The sequence below is a fragment of the Micromesistius poutassou genome (genome assembly GCF_964030765.1).
Source record: "Micromesistius poutassou genome assembly, chromosome: 8".
Classification (NCBI taxonomy): domain Eukaryota; kingdom Metazoa; phylum Chordata; class Actinopteri; order Gadiformes; family Gadidae; genus Micromesistius; species Micromesistius poutassou.
In genome coordinates, this window is record NC_140278.1 from 8,721,411 (window position 1) to 8,744,425 (window position 23,015).

General features: G+C 45.3%; 2 protein-coding genes across 2 annotated transcripts in view; both read left to right on the top strand.

Moving 5' to 3' along the window:
* lars2 (leucyl-tRNA synthetase 2, mitochondrial) overlaps nucleotides 1–3,589 on the top strand; it is a 38,878-nt gene extending 35,289 nt beyond the window's left edge. The window contains 1 exon segment of the mRNA XM_084472298.1: nucleotides 1,923–3,589. Within this exon segment, the coding sequence (XP_084328424.1) occupies nucleotides 1,923–2,102 (180 nt within the window). The 3' untranslated portion in view covers nucleotides 2,103–3,589.
* Nucleotides 3,590–4,956: 1,367 nt separating this feature from the next.
* Nucleotides 4,957–22,355, top strand: limd1a (LIM domains containing 1a). The gene is made up of 8 exons (XM_084472230.1): nucleotides 4,957–6,760; nucleotides 13,198–13,299; nucleotides 17,367–17,434; nucleotides 18,496–18,558; nucleotides 19,716–19,846; nucleotides 20,892–20,943; nucleotides 21,538–21,606; nucleotides 22,117–22,355. Exons 1-8 carry the CDS (start codon nucleotides 5,455–5,457, stop codon nucleotides 22,252–22,254), a joined length of 1,929 nt encoding a protein of 642 aa, XP_084328356.1. The 5' UTR covers nucleotides 4,957–5,454; the 3' UTR covers nucleotides 22,255–22,355.
* Nucleotides 22,356–23,015: the final 660 nt, after the last annotated feature.

Below are 23,015 nucleotides of genomic sequence, written 5' to 3' on the forward strand. Positions count from 1 at the left end.
CTCACACACACACACACACACACACACACACACACACACACACACACACACACACGCTTTCATACTCACAATCACACATACACACACAGGCACGCATGCTGAGACACACCTCCACTTAGACACACACTTGCATACACTGAGACCTCTTTTAAATATTCCAAACATTTAGGCAGTTGATTGCTACGACGTGAAGCTGTTTGATTGTTGCACGCCCCCACCCTGCCTCCATCAACCTCCACTTCTCCACCCCCCCCGCCCCCCATTGAGTCCTCCAAACCCCTCAAACTCTCATGAGCAATGGTGTTGATGATGGCCGGTGCAATCAGCTGACTAGCTACACTTGCTCACTTGCTCTCTCTCGCTCTCTCTCTTGCAGTCTTTCGCTCTCACTCTTTCACTCACTCACACACATACATATTCTTGGCCACTTTGTTTACCCCTGTATCGCTTTGTCTCCCCTGTATCGCTTTGTCTCTCATAGTGGGTCTCTCTAACGCTGTCCCTGCCATCTTTATATATAGCGAACGTCTTCTAAGGCATTTGAGTCATCCCCAGCATAACTCAAGTTCCTTGCCTGTGGCAGAGAAGGGTTTGATGTGGGTGTGCTGACACACTGACACACTGTAGATTAACTTGTGTCGGTTCCGCTCCAGTCCTTCTGGTCTTTGCTGCGGCCCTTCCCAGTGCGTTGGCTGTGAGCGCACACGGCCTGTCCATTAGTCACTGACGCATCACGCGCTCTCTCTTCCTCTCACTCACTCGTCCGTCCGTCCCACTCATTCTTACCCTTTCCCTGTCTTTAACGCTAGCAAGAAGAGAAGACACAAACACCCCGCAGTGGATGGTGTTCACACCAGTGGAACGAGAAACGGGCACATGGCTAGCATCACAAGAGAGTAGAGATGATTCTCCTGCCTGCAGGGCTCATATCAGGCTAAACTGTCTGTCTACATGTACTGCACATGTGGAAGTGGATTGGTTATGGGGGGATTAAAAGGGTATCTACTAGTTCTGTGATTGTTTTGAGGTCTCTTCTCGGGTTTAAAGTGTCTTCTCAGGTATAACGTTTTTCACACATAACAAACAAGACAAAAATTGCTTGATTTTATATCAAAGGAAGTTTCAGTTTGTCAGGTATTGCAATCATACAGTACAGTACAGAGTACAGGGTTGTATCCCTACAGGGTATAATTAACAATTATTCAATGAATGGACCCTGTATATTCAGAAACCTATTGGCCACTTTAGATTTATAGAAGCGTATTCTCTCCATCTGTTTGATTATAATCATTTCATTGAGCCATCTCATAAAGCAGGGGTGTGTATGGGATTTCCAACCTGTTTGAATCATTTTCTTGGCACTACCATACCAAGCATCAAGGCCAATTGTTCCTCAGGTGTATAGCTTAAAGTAGTTTCTGAGCATCCAAAGAGTGTAAGTTATGGATCAGGAGGAATGTCTGTTCCACAGACCCCGGAAAATCACTTGAAAATTTCACACCAACATTGGAAATGAGTAAATGAGGACAGAGCCAGAATATATGTGTTAAAGAGCCCTAGTCAGCACCTTTGTATCCATCACACAATGGAGAAACAGATTTGGTGTACCGACCATAAATTTAGCAAGTTTGGATTCTGGTCAAACCTTCATTCCAACCTCGAGATTCAGCTCAGTGGAACCGGCTTCTTTAAGATGATTAGTGGATACAGAGTAAACAGACCCACACAACGAGATATCAGGTGTTTGGCGGAGACTGCAAGGGCTGATAAAACAGGCGGTGGTTTCCAAATGTGGGCTTTTGTCTTATAAATAAAGCCTAATTTAGAGATACTGAAAGAAGTGTGAGTCAGAGATGTTAGAATAAATGTTGTTTTCAGCTGACTTAATGATGCAAACTGTTTTACACTCATGTTGACTCCAGATAAACAACCAGCCGTGCGGGACGGTGACGGTTCCGCTGCAGATTTCCCAGGATGCCGAGCGTGTGCAGCAGCTGGTTCTGGACAGCCCGCTGGGGCGGGAGCGCCTCGCGGACCGCCGCATCCAGAGGGTCATCCTGTCGCCGAGGACCACGCTCATCAACTTCCTGGTGGACGAGTGATGCGGAGGCGAAGCACCAGAGACTCCTCTCTGTCTGCATGTCTGTCTGTCTGTCTGTCTGTTTGTCTGGCCCTCCTTCTGTCGGTCAGAGACGAGAGAAGGAGTTGAGCTTGACATTTTTATTGCAATGGATGAATAGCTCTTTTTGTACATATATCTTAAAGGGAGTGTAAATAATATAAAATAGTTTTTTTTTCATCAAGTGTCATGGATATGCTTCCTTTGGAGTGGCAGTCTGCTCAATTTCTCTTCCAGTTGATATATCTCAGAGGATCACACACTGCGTCACACCTCGCCTCCCTGCCTCCAGCCTGTCTGTCAGTCTGTCAGTCTGTGTCTCTGTCTGTCCATCCGTCTCACGGACTGTCTGCCTGTCTGCCTGTCTGTCCGTCTGTGTCTGTCCGTCCGTCTGTCTATCTGTCCGCCAGTCTGTCTGTCTGTGGGCTTACATTATAAACCCATGTAACTATGTAACAGATATCACTCTGAAGTCCCGCCCTCCCTCTCGTCCCTCACCTCTAAACCCATGTAACTATGTAACAGATATCACTCTGAAGTCCCGCCCTCTCTCTTGCCAATACACACATGCTCTTATCTGACCATGGAGCATCTTTGACCGTGTTGTCCACCCACTGCTGTCATCGCCCCCTGTTGGAGGGACATAACGGTTCATCAATTATGCAAGTCAGTGTTTATTGTCGTGGGAATCAGTCCAATATATGAAGGCACTGATGAATAATTCTGAACTGTAATGCTCTCAGCCACTTAAAGTTAATACATAGATATAGTTCATACATGTATGAATCAATATATTGATTTCAAACCAAATAGTATTCCGTAATGTATTTCATTTATTTAAATATATGTATATACATATAAATATTTTTTATCAAACATTTTTTAACCCGTTGACAATAATGCAAGGGGCCTGGCCAATGGCAGCTCTCATAACCTTTTCTCCACTTTTCTCTGGTCTGACGGTCCGGGGACAGGAAGTGGCCGACAGGAGAAGCAGAACAACAGGAAGAGAACCCAGGAATGAGGGGATGTTTGAGCCAAAGCCTTGGCTTAGTCCACTATTACCTGCTGTCTCTTTCCCGTAGAAGAGTATTGGTCAAGCCTGAATTCCTTCAAGCCTTCAAATCTAATAAATGTGGACAGATCGATTTGGCGTACACTGTGACAGATAGTCATTGGTGAACTTGAACTTTCTTGACTCATAATATAATTTTCATTCATTACAAATCTTTTTCAATGATTCACTGGTTATGCAAGCTGAAATCACTGGTTAGTTACCCATCCTTTTCTTTTTACGAGAAGTGATATTGGAAAATAATTAAAAGAAATAATTATTTCATATTTCTTATGACTTAGGCCTATGTCAGAAAGAAATCTCTGGATCAGAACAAAATAAGAAGTCCCCAATTATTACAAAATTGCAAAGATGTGAAAGTGAAAGCCAAATGTGTTTTTGCTAAATCATCTGACCATTTTAATCTATTCAGTTGTAAAAATCGCCCATGAAATACAATTAGAGTGCATAGGCCTCATGGAATCTAGGCCTCATCTTAAAACGAGTCAACTTTATATCCAAGTTGGTAATGACATCTTGAACAATATTGACTTAGTTTTATATGGCATGTTGATAATAAAGAAAAGAGCCACAGCAGTGAAAATGTAGTTAAGCTAATTTCTGACATGTGATTAGTAAAATGGTTACCGATAGCAACTGAATTCATGTAACATTTAGTTTCTGCAGTTTCTATGGAGACCACAGTATTCAGTGTGAGTTTCCTTGACACATTTTTCGTGAGATTTCCCTTTGTTACGTTTCAGACTTCCCTTTGCACACACACATACGCGCGCACACACACACACACACACCCATCCACCCATCCATATTCCTGTTTTTAAATTAGAGACTGAAGTAAACCAGGGTACATATTTGTGAACCAGTGACAATCCACACTCCTGGGGCTGGAACCATTTTGGAGTTTATTTGGTCACGCTCTGAGGCAGTTTTCCGTGAGCTCATTGTGTTGGAGGTGGTCCGTCGTTCCTTTAATTGTTCCATGGGTAAGGCCAAGCTCTCTGCATGCATGTGAGTGGGTTGGCCTTGCGGAGGCTGCTCAGGTGTTTACCTCATCTAGAGGGAATACAGTGGATCACCATAGGAGACGTTTACTTTTCCTACGTAAAGTGCATTCTGTCTTGTATTCTGTGCAATGCCATTTATACAGAAACTAGACGAACGCCTGCCTGTTTACATGCTGGTTTCAATAACATGAGGTTTTCTGCCCAACAAATCAACCTAAACTCTTCTCATAAGGCAAAGGTTCTGACTCCCTGTGGTCACCAAAGACCCCATGACAGTCATAGCAAGAGTAGGGTGCTGGTCAAATTCCCAATCGGGCTATTGTACCAATATGGCCCCCTAATCATCCCCAGTCTTTGATAGATCTCTCCTAACCTCTCCTATGTGACAGCCAGTGATTGTGGGGATGTATAATTTACAGTAGAGTAAATATAGTATATGAGCTGAGATATGTCATTAAAGTAGATATAATGGGCTGAGGTAAATGTGTCATTACGGTAGAGAAGGTGTGAGCTGAGAAAGATTTATCATTACGGTAGAATAGATATGAGCTGAGGTAGATCTGTCATTACGGTAGAGTATACTCTGAGGTAGATGGACCATTACGGTAGCGAAGATATGAGCTGAGGTATATGGGTCGTTTACGGTAGAGTAGATATGACTAGAGGTAGATGTGTCATTACGGTAGTTTAGATTATGAGCTCTGCGCCTTTAAAAGCTACGGTCCACTGGCCACGCCGGGGTCTGTCCTGTCCTGAGTCTTACCATCCCCACTGTGTCCAGTTAGACGTGTTGACAGCAAGAGCAGCCTTCTTCGCACGGATGTATAAGCGCGACATTGTAAGTAACCAACTGTTTTTGTGATAAAGTTGCCCAAGAGGAAAGTTCTCAATGGAGGGGTTCCGCGCCCAGCGCCATGATTTAAGTTTTAAAAGGGGTCGTTGGATCTTTTCTTTATAATCAGACAGCGCATCGCTTCCCGGTGTTGGGAACCAGTTCAACTGACTAACGAAGAACGTATTGGTTACTCACTAATGCGACGAAAAGTCAAATTTGGAAAGAAGAGGAGGAATAACAACTTTTGACCAAAGACCCTTGGTACACTCACTGCTCCCTGGACACTGGTCCGCTTCGGGACCTCAAGACGAGACGCGGTGTAACTTTCTGATACTGGTACCAGTCTCTAGTCTGTGATCATACCAGGCTTTTGTTCATTCTTCTACTTTGTCACAACGCCAACGTTGAACAACTTTTCAAAATGGATAAATACGAGGATTTGGGTTTGGAGGCAAGTAAGTTTATAGAGGATCTGAACATGTATGAAGCGTCTAGAGACGGGTTGTTCCGGACGAGGAGAGATGCGGGGAACAATCCCGATTTCGAAGAAACCAGGAAAGTGTTTGCCTCGAAAATGACAAAGATCCACATGCAGAAGCAACAAGAGGAGCAGGCAAAAAACACCCTGGCGATGAGAATGAACGGGGGTCACGGCAGCGCGTACTACACCAAAGACAGGCCGCCCATCAATAGCTCCAGACAGGCGTCCGAAGCCGCGGCCAAACCCCCCATGCTCTCCGGCCCTGTAGCGCCCGTAGGCGGGAATCAGTACGCACAACATGAGGGGCAGAAACCGCATCCAGTCCTCCAACCAGAAGTTTCACAGGGCAGGGCACATGGCTACGGAAACAATTACGATAATAAGGAGCGCTTTGAGCCCCATTACCAACACCACACCCCAGCTCCTTCCAATTCAGGAAACGCGCCCAACAGCACGCCCACACATGGGCACCCAGTCAGCCCATCGGGTGCTTGGGGAAGTTTAAGTGGAAGCCAGTCATTCCCGTCCCCTCCTGATTCAATCCCTGAGAGCAGTCTGTATCATCAGCAGCCCAAACATAAGTCTCCGTCCCACTCCCCTCACAGCCATCTATATCCCAGCATCCCTGGGGCTCCCAAGGCCCCGGCCCCTCCAGAGAGGCAAAGTCCCAACTCCACTTTGCTGGTCGGGTCTGCACGGATTGGAGAACCTTCCAGCTCTGGCAAACCAGACCTCATCCCTGGCTTGCCACTCTGTGCCTTCACAGGTGGAGCTAGCTTCCAGCTTCAGCAGCCCTCTGCCCAGCCTCTGCCTGTAACACCACCCACAGCCTACTACCCTTCACCCCCATCCACTCTCAGGCCCTCTGTCAGCCAGGGGAACTCCTATCAGAACGGCCCCCCCACTCAGAGCCCCGGCTTGGCCGCTGGAATGGCCGTGGGTACCCTGCTGGCACCCCGGTGTGGATCCCCACAGCTCAAAGCCCACGTGACCCCGACCCCAGGCATGGTCCCCAAGCACCAGGGGGAGGGTGTTCTGTTCCGAGGGTCTTCCCTGGGACAGGTGGCCCTCGCTGATGTCGAAGGCCGCGGTCCACACGTGGAAGAGGCTGCTGCCATTCTGCCCAGCCAGGCAGTCCCTGCATCGGCCCCCGACATGGGGCCTTCTGCCGCTGAATCCAAGTTAGACGTCCTCACACAACATCTGGAGAAGGAGATGGAGGCCAAGCCAAAGACGGACTACTTTGGTAAGAACGTTAACTCTCTCTCTCTCTCTCTCTCTCTCTCTCTCTCTCTCTCTCTCTCTCTCTCTCTCTCTCTCTCTCTCTCTCTCTCTCTCCACATCCAGAAACAACCTCCTTCCCAACCTCTCAGGGGCTGTTGCAGTGCAGGATGCAAGTGATAGCGTTTAAGCAAACGTTAAGCATTTAAACTTTGTACTGCTCTTTTGAATAGTATTTCCATACAGTGTCTTTTGTTCTGACATTCCTGTCACACTCCCTCACACAAAGCTCTCAGATGAGGGTGACCTGTTTCAGTGCAGGCCCCAGTTGTCATTGTTTGTGTGCGTCTGTGTCCTTGATGGTCGTTCTTGATAGCGGATCCCTAAGCTTTGTGTGCATGCATTCCATAAAACCTTACATTACAATGCAGAGGCAGGTGCTTTACGTGCTCTTTGTTAAGGTAGATCCAGACTCCTGACCCGTTTATAGTTGTTTACAGTAACAGAATCTTGCATACATAATCAAGTGCTCGCTTACACTTCTCTGCGTCCCCCCCACCATCCAATAGAATGCGACTCAATTTACATAATTTCAAAAGAGGGACTTTCTTTGTTATGTCCTTCTCCTTTAAATAATGCCCATAAAACATGTGTCTGTATCTTTTCTTTGCCGTACTTGTTTTCACAATCTCCTTCTTAGTGTGAGATACACTCTGAGTTTGTGTGTTAGTGTGGAGGTAATCTGGGATCCAGCAGTCCTACTATGCTATAGCATACTAACTTGTGGGGAGAGACAGCACAGAGCCTGGGATGGAATCCAGAAACTGCAAGTGGAGTTACGGCTTGTTTCCCATTCCGCCACGAAGATATTCTACCAACGTTAACTAATTTGCTCCACTGGATGAAGCATTCAGAAGGGTATTTTAATAAGTGGATTTCTACAGCCGCCAGCCTACACAGTGTTTATCAAACTTTTTACTTTACTTTACTTTTTTTTACAGTTTACCTGTGCTTTCTCGAGTTTTTGTTTGCTTTTAATAGCCAATGACTCACAGAGCCCCGCCTTCAGCAACACGATTGGGCGAAACAAACAAAGTAAGTGAAAAACTGTGTTTACCCAGATTTGAGGTCGTCTGACATAAGATTTTAGATCATCAGATTTAGATGGATCAATCTAATTCTGAAAAGTTAGTGTGAGGGGAGAATATGCATACATCTACGCACCCTAGACACCATGCGTTGGAAGTCAGTATGATAGGGTTACACCATGAATGGAAGGTTGGATGAGTAAGGCCCTTTTGAAAACCGTCAATGGGTATGAGAGAAGTGCCTGGGGTTTGGGATGGCATGATAAGCCTGACTCAGCACTATATTAGTTTCCCGTACACTGCAATCAAACAGGCCAGCATTAAAATGCATTTTAGATTGGCAACCGGTTGTGCAAATGCTATCGCCACCATCAACCTTTTCACCACATTTTTTATTTTAAACTTTCCCTTTTTAACTTGACGAAACATACACTCATGATTCTGAATGAGCAATCGGTTCATTGAGAAATAAAGGTGATTGTGGGTGTCCCCGGAACCATGTTTGGTAAATTATGAGAATAGTCGTGGCGTCGACTCTAAGCTTGCGCACAATCTCAGGATAACTAGTAAGTATAAAGTGAATCCCGCGTAGTGTTGTGCTACGCACTGTTGGAACATCTCAGAGAATCTCAGCATTCACATAGTTCAAACTTCCTGGCAGGAGCATTCTTTTGCACAGACACCTGCGTACAATTATATCCCGTGGCCTCTGGACTTCTTATTCCCTCCACAGATGTCATTCTCTTCATCCGTGGATGACATTCCCGTTGCGTCCTTTCGATCCTCGGTCTGGGCGGTTTGGCTGCTGTTCAGTCCTTTCCAAATGACATCACCACGAGGACAGACCTGTGCCTGCACATTTCTCCATTTCCTTTTTTATGAACACATTCCAGTTCACCACACACAGGCACACACATAGCAATATTTCCGACACACCTTTTATTTAGTTTCTCCTGAGTTGTTTGACCTTGCCCTTCCCCCTTTTGAAATTCTAATCTCTTGGGCTTTTTTTTTTTTCTCTTTTCTATTTGTGTTGTCACTTCATCCGGCCAGCAGATTGTGTCAGACTTGATCACCATCGTGCCCCTGTCCTGTTTGTTACGAAGCCGAGGGCAGTGCAAGACCAAAGTGGATAAGAGGGAGAGAGAGAGTATTCTATTTATATTGGGGGAGCCATGTTCCCACTCTTCGTGTCTCTGACAGCTTCTGTTCTGCCTGCACGTTCTGAATGTAACCAGGCCACAAGGGCTTATAGGTAACATGGGGTACGGGCCACAGTGGTCTATGATTTAAGGTCACCTTCGTCCTCACACAACCATGCGTCACTTGATGAGGTCTCTGGGTCCCAGAAGGTGCATATGTTCTTGATTAATCGGTGGAGGCCTCTGCAGTGGGGTTTCGGGGACTTTGATCAGTCCGCTTAGGGGGTTGTTGAATTTCTTTATTGATGTAAACATGAGTCGAGTTACCGGAGGCCCTGCTTTGGATGAGTTAAGGGCGGGGAGGGGGTCTTGTTTGCTCGCCAGGCAGCCCATAACGGCGTCCCCTGTGTCCTAGTGAAGGAATTTCCTGTTGGAATGTCACAGTTGTAATTCCAGACACCCCCTGTGAGTCCTTCATTGACTTTTAAGAGGGGTATGGTGTGTCACAAGCAGGCTCACATCCACCTATCCACACTTGCATGCTGGCAGGTTTATGGGAGAGCGACAGTGGCCAGTAGCACTAAAATACAAATCCTTTTAATGAACCACTAACATGGGCTTCTAGACTCCAGATGCTCCTGTACTGTACAACACAACACAACAGCAGAAAGGGTAAGTCAACCCCGATTTAAGGAGGAGAACTTTCGCCTGTGACTTAAAAAAAAAACCTTCCATTTAACAATACGTATTATTCAGATATAACAGAACTTTAATTCCATTACTGCCCACCTCTGTGCCAGAGAAGCAAAGAGAATATAAGCCGGGCTCTCAGCCAGGGAGTCCCTCGCAGATGGAGGAATAACGTATAATATCCATGCTGCTCACTATTCTTTGGAAGTCCCAGAGAGAGAGAGAGAGAGAGAGGCTCATCATGGTTTGAGTCATGCGTCTAAACATGGACATCATAATTACATTGTGGGAAAGGAGGCGCAATTGTACGGCATGCTGATTATAATTGCTTTGCTTATATCTGCTCCTTATATTTACGCTTAAGTTTTGGATCCAAAGAAAAGAGTGACACCTTTTTATTTGAATGCCAAGACCAAGCAGTATACATTATTACTAATCCAATACAGATATAATACAATGTGTTCCATATTGTCAACCTTTTTGGACTAATTTTTCGCTGGGCTTACACACTTTTTAAAAAAGTTATAGAAGCACACATTCTTAACCTCTTACTCGATGCTTGACTTTATATGGTTTGGTCAGGATCTGTCGGCTCTACTATGCCCTGGAACTGGGATCCATCAGCATCCCAAACACACAACGTGTGCTCCTCAGCACCGCTGCAGCCGGGGCTTCTGGGAAAATGAGGGCCGTGCCAAAATGACAGCACTGGGGGAACACTGAGGAATGTCTGGAAAAGGGGGAGCGAGGAATTTGAGGAAACCGGTGACTGGGTCGTTAGCTGATGAAAATAGAGGAGGGGGGGGGTCAAATGATCAGAGAGGTTTTGAATGGATGACTAGACAAACGTCTGGAGGAGAGTTTGGGGGGGGGGGGGGGGGGGGGAGGCGGGTTCTTTGTCTGTGGTAACTGGAGACCAAGACGATGAAGTATTTATGGCGGGACCGGATTTATGGGAAATGTGGGAAGGGGTGAGGGGGGGATATCATAATCTCCCCATATTTTCGCTGATTTTCTAGTTCCCATGCTCTCAAAAACGCTGGTTGCAGTAAAGGTTTGTCTTCATATGGGAGATCAGTGGAGTCCATCTGGCCTTATCCTAACTCTTCCCAGGATCCCTGCCTTCCGCTCTGAAGTGTGTGTGTGTGTGTGTGTGTGTGTGTGTGTGTGTGTGTGAGAATGAGTGAGTGCACTTCAACTCCTTGGATACAGAATAAACATTTGCCAATAAGCCGACGCATCGGACACCCATTGATTAAAAAGAATCCTGCACATGTGCTGTGTCTGAAGCGTTTTCTTTTTTGTCATGCATTTGGTTGACATCATAAAACTCCACCATTGGTGCAATAAGAAGGGTTGGAGTCAGTACTTCCCCAGGAGTGTTAGCAGCAGTATGAACAGGGTTAAGCTTTCAGTCTGTGTTCCAACCTGGTTGTGGATATAGGGGGGGTGCAGCTCAGGAGTTTTGACCGCAGGTGAAGGGTCATTTGGGGTGGTGTTTACTTCATATTTTGATTCCCCCTTCACCGACTCGGCCCAGACCCAGCTGACACCCCCTACCCGCTCTCCTGTCCCTGGAAGTGTTGCAGCAAGCAGTTCTGTCAATAATATGAGTATGGGGTGGTCGTCGACATTACGTTTAGCAGAACATTTCCACCAGAACATTGTTCACCGGCCAGTCAGAATGATACGATTAATTATTAGGTGCTCGGTTAGCAGCCCAGTTGCTAGGCTAACAAAGACAGGGAAAAATAAGGATGGCGGTGGGGGGGGCAGTAAAGGTATGGGATATTTATCCTCCGGAGGAATGTGCAATTTAAAGTTATCCAATATAAAAAGGATAAAGGTTCATTCCTTTGTTTTAATATGGTTAACTTTAGATTCCAAGGGAAATTGCATTCTGGGGTATTTGAAAATTCACCCATTGCACAATGACAATCAGATGTTCCTTTTCTCAACATGAAAGCAACTTACGCAACAATTGCATTAGTTATGTTGAAGTGGCACATTATTGTAATCGCATCAATGTTTCCCTAAATCCCGATAAGAGGTTCAGCGGAATTTAGACCCACACGCGCACCCGTGTGTGTGTGTGCGTGCGTGTGCGTGTGCCTGTGCGCACGTGCACTGTGGTTATATAACTTGGTCAGACATGAGGAGCAAATCATGTAGTCGTGGGTCTTAATGTGTGACTGTTTGTGGAGGATGAGGGCGCGTGATGGAGGCCGCTGGGGCCGGTGGTGGGGAGCTTGGGCTCCCAACAGAGGCTCCTTTGTCAGCGTCGGGGCCCGGGCTGTCTTTACTGGGAGACTGAAGAGCGGACCTCTGTTCCCCTCTCCTGCTCTAGGGGGTTGTTCTAGTGGAGGGCTCAACACACACACACAGACACACAGTTGCACAAAGACCAATACATGCATACAAGCACGCACATAGACACACACTGGTCTTGATTGAGCTTGGAAAATTGTGACTAATGTATCCCCTTGACATGCCATCGCTCCTAGGTTACATAATCATATTTATAATATCAAATAAGTCATAATAAGTCATAATATGCACTGCACACAGGTAAATCCTGTAATATTTGATTGTCCCGTAATAACACTATTACAGGCAATCTAATTGAAGATGTATTATTTGATGGCACCTGTAATCACCTGTTTGAGGACAGTAACTTCAGGACAGAAATAAAAAGGAGGTGGAAAAAGACATCTGGAATTTAGCTGAATGAGTCATGTGGCTCGGTTTCCCTGCTTCTTTCCATCCGTCTTTTCTTCCTCTTTCATTCATTTCTTTCTCGTGTGTGTGTGTGTGTGTGTGTGTGGGGCTAGGTATCGAGGCTTAACCCTGATGCTATTGACCGTTAGCCTGTGTGTTTGTGTGTGCCAAGTCAAACAGTGCTCTCTGCTGAGTGATACAGAGTGCTAACCAGCTTCCTGGCTTTGATGAAAGGATATTTATTTTGCATTTTTTCATTGTTTTAATTCCCTGTTTTAATTCTATTGGATGTCCTAGTCTCAGTGCTCTGTGCACCTCGCATCCCGTTTCACTGACCATGGAGCCTGGGGAGGCCAAACAGTGACTCAGCATCTCTGGGTGTTTTTGTATTTATAGATGGATGTCTATATTTATCTATCTGGGATTCAGTAGTAGGGGTGTAACATCACAGCTTTGTTGAAAAGGTGAGATGTAAAAAAAAAAAAAGGAATAAGATGTCCCACAGTTTGTACACATTGATATTGTGTAGTGCACAATACACTTTTCTGCTTCAGCCCTGAATGGGAACATATGGGTTTCTATGTGTCGGTTGTACCATGCAATATGCTTTTCTTATTTAGAACTCAATGTGAACATGCGCGTTTCTATGTGTGTTTCATGCAATATGCTTTTGAGATATAAAAACAGAATGTTTCCAGACATCTTTTTTCTATGTCTTTGCATATTACCAGTTTAGTCGTTTATGCTGTATTAGCGAGAGGCTGAGGAGAAGGTTGTTCCTTGTGACTAAACGTGTGTATGTGTGTGTGTGTGTTGTGTTCCAGGGGTGTGTGTGAAGTGTAACCAGGCCGTCCACGGAGCCAACCAGGCCTGCCAGGCCATGGGAAATCTCTACCACGACCGCTGCTTCTGCTGCAGCGCCTGCAGTAAGACACGCACGCACGCACGCATGCACGCACCCACTCACGCACGCACGCATATTTCTTTGCATACAGAGTCTATTCCTCTGTTGACAGAGCACTCCCAGTAAACCCCACCTCACTCCTCCGGCCTCTTCCACCAAGGGCCCCTCCAGATGGGCAGCTTTAGCTAAAGCCCCTCTTTTTAACTTGAACGGAGATCCATCTCTTCAGTTGTTCAACGCCCTGAGCCACACGCACACGCACACACACACAGGCTTGTGGCACCACGGTGTGGTGTTTGGTTTCTGGGTGTGTCAGTCCCTCCTGCGGCCGGCCCCAGACCACGGACACCGGGTAGAGAGAGGCAGGTACTTGTTCAGGGGACGCGGGGGAGGGTTCTCTCATTCCTGGCGACGCTAAGCCTCATTTAAAATCCCAGTTCAGTTAGTTTTTATCCCTCATTGACCTTTTTAACGTTTTATGGAGTGATTTTTATCAACTAAATCCTCACTTTCTGGCCCTCAGCAACAATGTCCATTAAAGCTCGTTATCCTAAATGTACTCGGCTCCTTATCAGATTGGAGACTCAGGAGCTCGTCTTCCGCAGTGGCCTAGACGTCTTCCTCGGGTGGCCCAGCCAATTAGAGCGTGTGTGTGTGTGTGTGTGTGTGTGCGTTCCATACTTGCATCAAGGGCGGTTTAAATAAAGGGAGGGATTATAATGAGCTGGTGTGTCTAACGCGACGGGCCGAGTACAGAAGTGCATAGCTCTCATATCTTCCACTGGACGCTGGCTGAAGAGGAGCCCATCTTAGGGTGGAATGTCGGGCCCCCAGAGATGAGGCTCCAGGAGGACACAGGGGGGTTGTTATGTCAGCTGCCCCCCACGGAGCCTGTGGCCAGACAGACGGGGTATTTACACACACACACACACACATACACATACACATACATACATACATACATACATACATACATACATACATACATACATAGGTGCGCCACGTACACACAAATAGACACATGCACACACATACACAGGAGCACACATGCACACACACAGGCACACACATAATCTACAGATAAAGATTCAAAATGTTTGCTTGCACCCACTCCCACCTTCGTCCGCCACACAGACCCGCTCACTCACTCACACACCCTGTGGCGTTTCTGCGTTGTTGGCTGAATGTCTCAGCGATGCTTTAAATACCCACCAGCCCAGTGCCACCTTCTCGCTGGTGTTGCGCAACACGCTGGTGAACAACACTACGAGTTGTGTGCTTGGCCAACATTGCCCTCGTCACGGCAACCTTAACCGCTCCTCCCACCCCCCCCCCCAACCTGGAGGTCACTCCGTGTGAAAGTGGAGTTCAAGGGGTGGTGGTGGTGGTGGGGGGCAGGGTTATCTTTGACTTCAACAGCCAGTAGAGAACATAGACTCTGAGACGGTATGGACGAAGCGAACCGTTGATACAAGCTGGACCGTTAAAACTGTTCATCGGGATAATGAATAACACAGAGTTGAATAAGCAACGAAATGTCCATATGTAAACCGCCCGACCACCGCGAGCCACCTGGAGGCCATCAGAGGAACTACACGCTAGTTGATTCCACCAGGGATTCACAAACAGGCAGTCACGGCTGGGGGGTTGACCAGCGCGGTAGAGACAGACCCTCCGTTGTCCACACCCTCCCCCCCCCCCCCCCCCCCTGTTGGAGGTGGGGGGAACCAGCTTGGTAGAGACCTTCACCTAGACCTACAAGTCGATCAGCTGTGGTAGCGCTATGAGGACAGCGCTATGAGGACAGTGCTGTGGACGAGTGGCACTGTAGAACCATCTTGTGAATCGGTGCACACTGCCTTGGCATCGTCGCTTATGCCAACAGGTCCTGTTACACCCTTCTAAAGTCCAGAGTCTAGTCTGGTTTTGCGTCCCAAGTTTTGCCTAGTGGTAATTGGTTTATTTATTTTTTTGAAAGGTCATCTCCATGAGCGCCTATTAGACAGACTGAGCTCTAACCTTTTTGACTGAGATTTCTCAGTCCCTTCCAATGGAGGAGCAGCCACACACGTTTGTTATGGTCCCGCCATTGAGGTTGTTTCCCTGTCCAGGGACTTAAGCCACATGCCGTGGTTAAAGTCTCTTCAGCAACCATTAACTGACATGAGACCTACACCTCCAATAGCGCCACAATAAGAGATCCTTTAGCCTCCATTAACAGATATGAGACCTTCATCTCCAATAGCGCCACAATAGGAGTCCCTCAGCCACCATTAACTAATATGAGACCTACACCTCCAATAGCGCAACAATAATGAGTAATGCTTCACCTTGTTATCTTTTCATGTTAACGGTACACAGTAAACTTGTATAGAATAGTTAAAGAAAAAGAGATTCCAAAGTACATGTCTATTATAAATGTTCCTTTACCTATGGCTATTGCACAAAATGATCTTTCTTATGAAAATACAGAGACACATTTAAAAGACTTTCTTGAATATTTTAAATGGCCATAAATGGCCTGTCAGGCTTTAACAAAGGAGGAATAGCTGCCATTCCTGCAGCTCTTGCGTCTGACTTTAATTAAGCCCCTATCTCCCCTAACGACTCACCGCCATTACTTTATGAGTCACTTAGAAAAATAAACTGGAATGTGAGGAAGAGGAAGGTCTCTCTCTCTCTCTCTCTCTCTCTCTCTCTCTCTCTCTCTCTCTCTCTCTCTCTCTCTCTCTCTCTCTCTCTCTCTCACCCACCCCCTCCCCCTGGGACCTTTGCCTCCACAGTTATTAGTTATTATCCAGTGGGCCAGTTTGACACCTCGTCTTCATCCAGACTCCCGCTGTCGCCTTCAGAGGTCATTCTTCACACGTGGCGGCCATATTGTCCTAAAAGAGAAGGGAACGTCAGGGGGAATGTCATGTGACAATACTTTAGTGGATGAAACATGAGCTGGTGGCTTCAAGAGGTTCAAGAGGGTTCGACGCCCATAGTGTTCAGCTGTTGTTGACCTCTACCGCCACATGAATTGAAACTCGTGGCTTTCATGTTGTTCCTCTCCTCTTATTGCGTTACAGACAAGACGAGTCACTTGTTTAGATGTTTGAGGGATACAAATATATAGTTTCAAGTCACCCTTGATTCATTGTGTAAAGCAATTTTGAATCGTGTCATTGGATTAAGTATTAAATATAATTTAATATAATTGAAAACATTCAGAATATGGTGAATGCAGTCCCTGAAGTGTGTGTGTGTGTGTGTGTGTGTGTGTGTGTGTGTGTGTGTGTGTGTGTGTGTGTGTGTGCAGACTCTGGAGTCATTATAGAGCTAAAGGTGGATTCAATGTGCCATGGTTAAAGCCCTAACCCCCACTCCCCCCTCAGAAAATGTGTGGAATGTTCCCTCTTCCTGTGGGCCATGGACAGAGAGGTGTGTGTGTGTGTGTGTGTGTGTGTGTGTGTGTGTGTGTGTGTGTGTATGTGTGTATGTGTGTGTATGTGTGTGTGTGTGTGTGTGTGTCCAAAAGTGAATGTTTACACAAAGCATACATACATTACCCATTCTAGTCTCCAGAAAGGAAGGGTTCCTGCGGCAACAGAGCATCAAAAGAAGCAAAATGCTCAGCATCTCTCCGCTGAGCCTGGGCCAGCGTCTGGCCATGTGATCAGACGGGCCTTGATGAATAGCGATGTCCGGTAACAGGATCCAACCAGGCTGGCGCTCCTGGCTCCACCACATCCAGATGTGCAGAGCCAGTCATGCTCTGGATGAGTGTGATGAAGCCGGGACGCCGGCCGACCAGCGGGACTGCCTGGTTGATTTGTGTGTCTGGTGCTTCTACTCGGGACAGAAGGAATATTACATCTGACGTGTTTATTCCTCTGCCGAGACGGAGAGTATGCACAGGCCAATTACTTTTCCACAAGGGTCTCGCCAAAATAGATTGCAAATAGTTTTTATACGTGTTGAAAAACCGTGTTAATCCATTTACAATTACGTCATGAGGTAGGTGGTTTATTAGCCTACCCTGGACGATAAAGAGTATGGTTGCATATTGTGTTGACGTGTCGTTTGCTTGCGGTGCTTCCTCAGGTCGCAGGCTGCGCGGCAAGGCCTTCTACTTCGTCGGGGGGAAGGTGTTCTGTGAAGAGGACTTCCTGGTGAGTGGCTTCTAACACCCTCCCACACCGCCGATCTGGAGTTGTAACCACGCTTGTAGATCTTCTGATGCCTTAATCCAGTGTTTAAGCTGTTCTGCAGAAATTAAATTAAATAAAAATAATTTAAACTCGATTATGTTAGTTTGGAGATTGTTTGACCCAGAAAATGATTAAATGCACAGCCCTATTGTCTGCTCCTCTGGATGGATCAACAAGGGACAATTATGGCCTAAATCAGTGTTTATCAACCTATCTGCTAATATTCCATCTTAGTTTCATGATTGTGGTAATTTAACAAGCAGAATTATGGCTTAGTTCTTGATTGGGCTGATCAGGCCATGATTTTTTTTCTTTTTTTTCATGACTTTCACTTTCCCTCTCTCCTTCATTGAGGGCCGAGTGTATGGCAGAGACAATGAAATAAAAAGTGTGACCTCTGGGTGACCAGAGTTAAGTAGGAGGTGTAGGAGACAGTGATCTCGTAGGCAGACCGTATTGGTTGACTCCCATGGGTGAGATTGTGAAGCTGTCTGGAACCAGAGAGGACCTCTTTAGCCCTGCTTCATAGGAGGACAGCTGTGGCTGGTTTCACACCATTGGGGCTGTTGGTTGGTTTGCGAGATGACCTATTCAAAAAAGTTATTTTGAGGATTTTTTTTATGTGAAGCCCATTAGTAATTTGGCTTCATCATTATGGGAACTAAGAAAGAAGGATAAAAAAAACAAGTCCGAAAACCCTTCTGGTAAATTTCAGATTGTTTGCAGTTCCCCAAGCTGGGTAATGTCTGAGCTAGGGACTAGTGTTTCCTGGGAACCAGACGAATCTGCGAGCTCATGTTTTATTTGCTCTGGCAGATGTGTCTGGTCCCCCTCCTGTTCAGACAGATTTCCAGCAGACCTGGCCTGGGTCGGGCCAATCACAACCATTTATCTAATATGGGGCGGGTTCAATACAATGAGGGGCACCTTATGGGATTTCTGTTGAGGCTTTTTTTTTCTAGCGTGTAGGTCTTTACAATGACAATATCTCTACATGTATGTTTGTGCTTTGTCTGTCTCAGTTCTCAGGTTTCCAGCAGTCTGCTGACAAATGCAACGCGTGTGGACATTTGATCATGGATATGGTAAATTTGTGTGTGTGTGTGTGTGTGTGACATTCCCTTGTCAGGAACACTGAGCAGCTGTGACTGCACTTGGCTTCCTGTTGAACATCTGGAATAAGGCTTTAGGAGAAAGAGTGACTGAATTCTGTCCGAATGTCTGTCCGTCTATCCTTTGATTCACATCTTTGTGGGATACAGTTAAAAATATATTGATAAAACACACACTTACACACACTTAAATTCACACAAACACACCTAACCACAGACATAGTGAATGTGTGTCAAAGGTCTTCAGGGGTCTACCCGAAGCCTAGGACCCGGGACCTGATCGGTTAGGGTCCACATTTGATTATGGTAAATTGGAGTCTGTCCCATTCTATCCCTGCGGGTCCCGGATTTGTTTATCTGTTTAATTCCCAGTGGAGAAGAGGTGTGTAACTTGCATGATAATTAGGCTAACCATTATGATCAGATTACTAGAACGCAAAATAAGGGCGAAAAACTTTTAGCAGGGCCAGCGAGTTAAGCCAGAGTAGAAGAAAGGTGCACTGAAAAGATGGATAAAGTATATGATTTGTGGTGGACTGTTACAGTTCCCATCGTATAAAAGGCCCATCGCAGTTTTAAAGCAAAACCGTAGCCTCTTCACGTTAGGTCTTACTTATTTCTATCTACTTTTTATTAGGCTACCATATGTTGTATCTGACGTCATAGCCGTTTTTAGCAGCAGAATGGAATTTCTAGTACCATAATCATTTCTGGGTTTGTCGGTTCCATAAAATACCCTACCCGTCTCGGATATTTACTGGTCTAGGGTCTGACATATTTCGGACAAAAACGGGAAAGATTATCAGATAAAATGATGTAATCCAATCGGATCCCGGAACACATTTCCTGGGTCTATCAGGATTCGGATCTGTCATTATGGTCCTGGGAAGACTAGTGTGTGTTTCCCCCTCCCTTGGCATTGGTCTCCACGTGTTCTCCATGTAGGCCTACACAGCAGAGGAGAAGCCGTAGGAGACTCTCCTCCCCCTCCATAGCCTCATTAAAGTGAGATGGTGGTGGTGGTGGGTGGGAGGGGGAGGTCTGCAAGTGTTGTTTGAATTAAGTGTTGTTTGAAATGTGTTTTACAGTGAACGGGGGGGGATCTGATATTCTGCGGTGTTTCCCCTCAGATCCTGCAGGCCCTGGGGAAGTCCTACCACCCCGGCTGCTTCCGCTGCGCCATCTGCAACGAGAGTCTGGATGGGGTCCCCTTCACGGTGGACGCCGGGAGCCGGATCTACTGCGTCAAAGACTACCACCGGTTTGATTAACTCCTCCTTTAAAGACTACCACCGGTTTGATTAACTCCTCCTTTAAAGACTACCACTGGTTTGATTAACTCCTTATTTAAAGGAGACCAGTGGTTTGATGAACTCCTTATTTAAAGGAGACCACCGGTTTGATTAACTCCTTATTTAAAGGAGACCACCGGTTTGATTAACTCCTTATTTAAAGGAGACCACCGGTTTGATAAACTCCTCCTTTAAAAAGAACATTGGATTTGACACATTTTACATGAAAAGGAAAAAAACACTTCAGGAATAGAAAAAGCAGGGAAAGTAAAACAACCAGAAAAACATAATTCCTTGGACATTTGTATGTGTTAGAAAAAACACATAGGGGATAGGTGTTTCCCACGTCTGCATTCTACATGTAGGCATCCTTGAGCAAGATACCAAACAGCCCTACCTGCTCCTTAATGACACTCTACATCCTCCACTCTACATTCAGTGCCCTACATCACTCTCTATACTACACTCTACATAATACGCTCTTCATCACTCTTTTAACGACACTCAACATAGCTCTCAATACTACAATCTACATAATATGCTCTTCATGGCTCTAAATACGACACTCTACAATCACTCTAGGAGTAAATATCTGTGTCCAACCAACAAGCGTCGGTCGTCAATATGCAGTCTGTTGTTGTTGTTGTTGTTGTTCACAGGCAAGGCTGCAGCTGTACTCCACATTTAACCATTTGTAATAAATAGACAGGGCAGTCTGTTGCCACTTTATTACCACAAGTAGCTCAGTAGAGACTTAATTAGGTATGATCAAATACTTAATCTTGCCCGTTCTCCTCTGTGGAATCCTGTCTTTTGAGGATTATCAAATCACATGATACCGACAATCAAAAAAAACTGGCATCGGCTTCTATGTTGTCGATTCATTGAATTCATTACGTGTGTACAAACTACAATGAATGAATGAATGTGTATGAATCAATCAATAATTCTGAGCAATCAATCACTGTTTTAACTCCTTTTTTATATTATTCTATTCTTCTTCTCTCATACCAGAGTCCTGGCCCCAAAATGTGCTTCCTGTAACCAGCCCATCCTTCCCTCAGAGGTGAGTCTCTAATTGGTTGATCCCTTGATGCAAACACAAAGTACTAGAGAAGTAGTGCAAATGCTTATACCCACTCTTACAGGTGGTGATACCCAAACCTGAAGTCGACACTAGGGAATAGAAATTAGATTGGTCCGGACACACACAACAGCCTAAAACACATGTCTACAAGTCCATCTGGAAAGAAACTTTTAAATAAAAAATGAGATAAAAAATGTTTTATTTATACTTAGAAAAGCTTCTTAAAAGCTTTCCATCCATCTGCACTCAGAATAGAAAGCAGTACGTGTGGTCCTGTTTGTATTAAATCTGCTGGTAGGAGATGGGACAATTTGTCTTGTTGCTGTATGTCAATCATCCACTAGAACTCATCACTCAAACTTTGCATTGTTGTTCCGAGTTTGAATTAGACAACAAAACAGCCTCAACCACCAGAAGCTTCTGACGGTTGAACAGATTTTTTAGACTCTGTGGAAACTCCTTGCTTTCCAACCGATGAGAGACTGTGAGGAAACTCTTCTGAAATTGATGTGAAACTGGCAGGAAGTTTATTGGTAATATTGATTTGATCCTTTCTGTGCCCGGACTCCCCAGGGGTCTGATGAAACCGTCCGAGTGGTGTCCATGGACAGGGACTACCATGTGGAGTGCTATCACTGTGAGGTAGGTGGAACTGGGGTGTACCCATCACCAGCAATACCAAGAATAAAAACAGGGAACATTGGCTTGTTTGAAAACACTCATTAGGGCTCAATGCTATGGTTTTCCTCAAGTCCCCGCTGCTGTTTAGACAAAACACAACAAAGAGTTTCTTAAAGCCCTAATTACAGTTGTGGATGATAATCATAGACTGCTGTGGGCTGCACCTCATCATCATCAGCACACAACCTCGTCATTGGGCCCCAGTTACCTTCCTTCCGGGGGGTAGGGGCCCCGGGGGTAGAAAGGCAGAATGAAAGTAACCGCATATTGGAAATATTAATTTGAATAAATTCCGATTACCTTGATTTCAAAGTATAACATTTCAAATTTCTGAATTCAATATCTTAACATTTGGATATACAAAATTCAATAGCTTTTAAAATTCAAAACATTAATTACATTGATTTGCTTTCAAAGCAAATCAACAGTGAGGTGGTTAGTTCCCATTCAGTTTTTGTATTCTTGTTGCAGGACTGTAAGATGGAGCTGAATGATGAAGAAGGCCACCGCTGCTACCCCCTTAACGGCCACCTGCTGTGTCACTCCTGCCACCTGAAACACATCGAGCCAGGCAGCTCGTCGCCCATCGCCGCCTCCTACCAGCTCTAGTTTTGGGTTGAGGGAGCCCCCTGGTGGATATATGAAGAAACTGCCAAAGAAATAGAAGAAGCAAAAACGTGGACATTCAATACAGTTCTATCTGAGATTTATTTTGTTTTTGTGTGTCTCTGTAAGTAGGCAATCATTGCAGTGTGCTCCTGGTTTAAGTCTAGTTGTCCTGAATATTATTCATTCTAACCATTATGTGGTTTGGGCACTAGCAATTTAAATTAGGACCACATTGCCCAATATTTTATAATTAACATAATTATGAAGTAAGTTCCATGGAAATTGCTGATATGTTTTGAAAATGTTATTTCCAAGTAGTCTATATATTTCAACTGAAATTAAACTGAAGATGGTTATAAGGACACAGACTATATACATATAACCAGTAGAATAATATAGCTTGCCCGCCAAATAACTATTTTGAACCGTTTTTTTTTTTCCTGTATAACCATGCATTGACTCAAATATCCTATATTTATCTGATTTACTCTTGAAGTGAAGTCATTCTCAATAATCCAATAAATTATTTACAAAAAGGATTTGAGTGTAATAATGTCAGTGTCAAATTGAAGGAATTGTAAATGGTAGTTAAGTCCATGCCTGAGGCTAAGGCTCGAACTAAGAAATATGGAATAGAATAAAAGAAGTAGAAGAAACCAGGTATTAAACTAGCATACCTTTGAGGGCGACTAAACCCTTTTTCCTTCAGTCAGGACTTTGTGGAGTAGTGACAGACAAACCGAGCCTTAAGACTTTCTTAC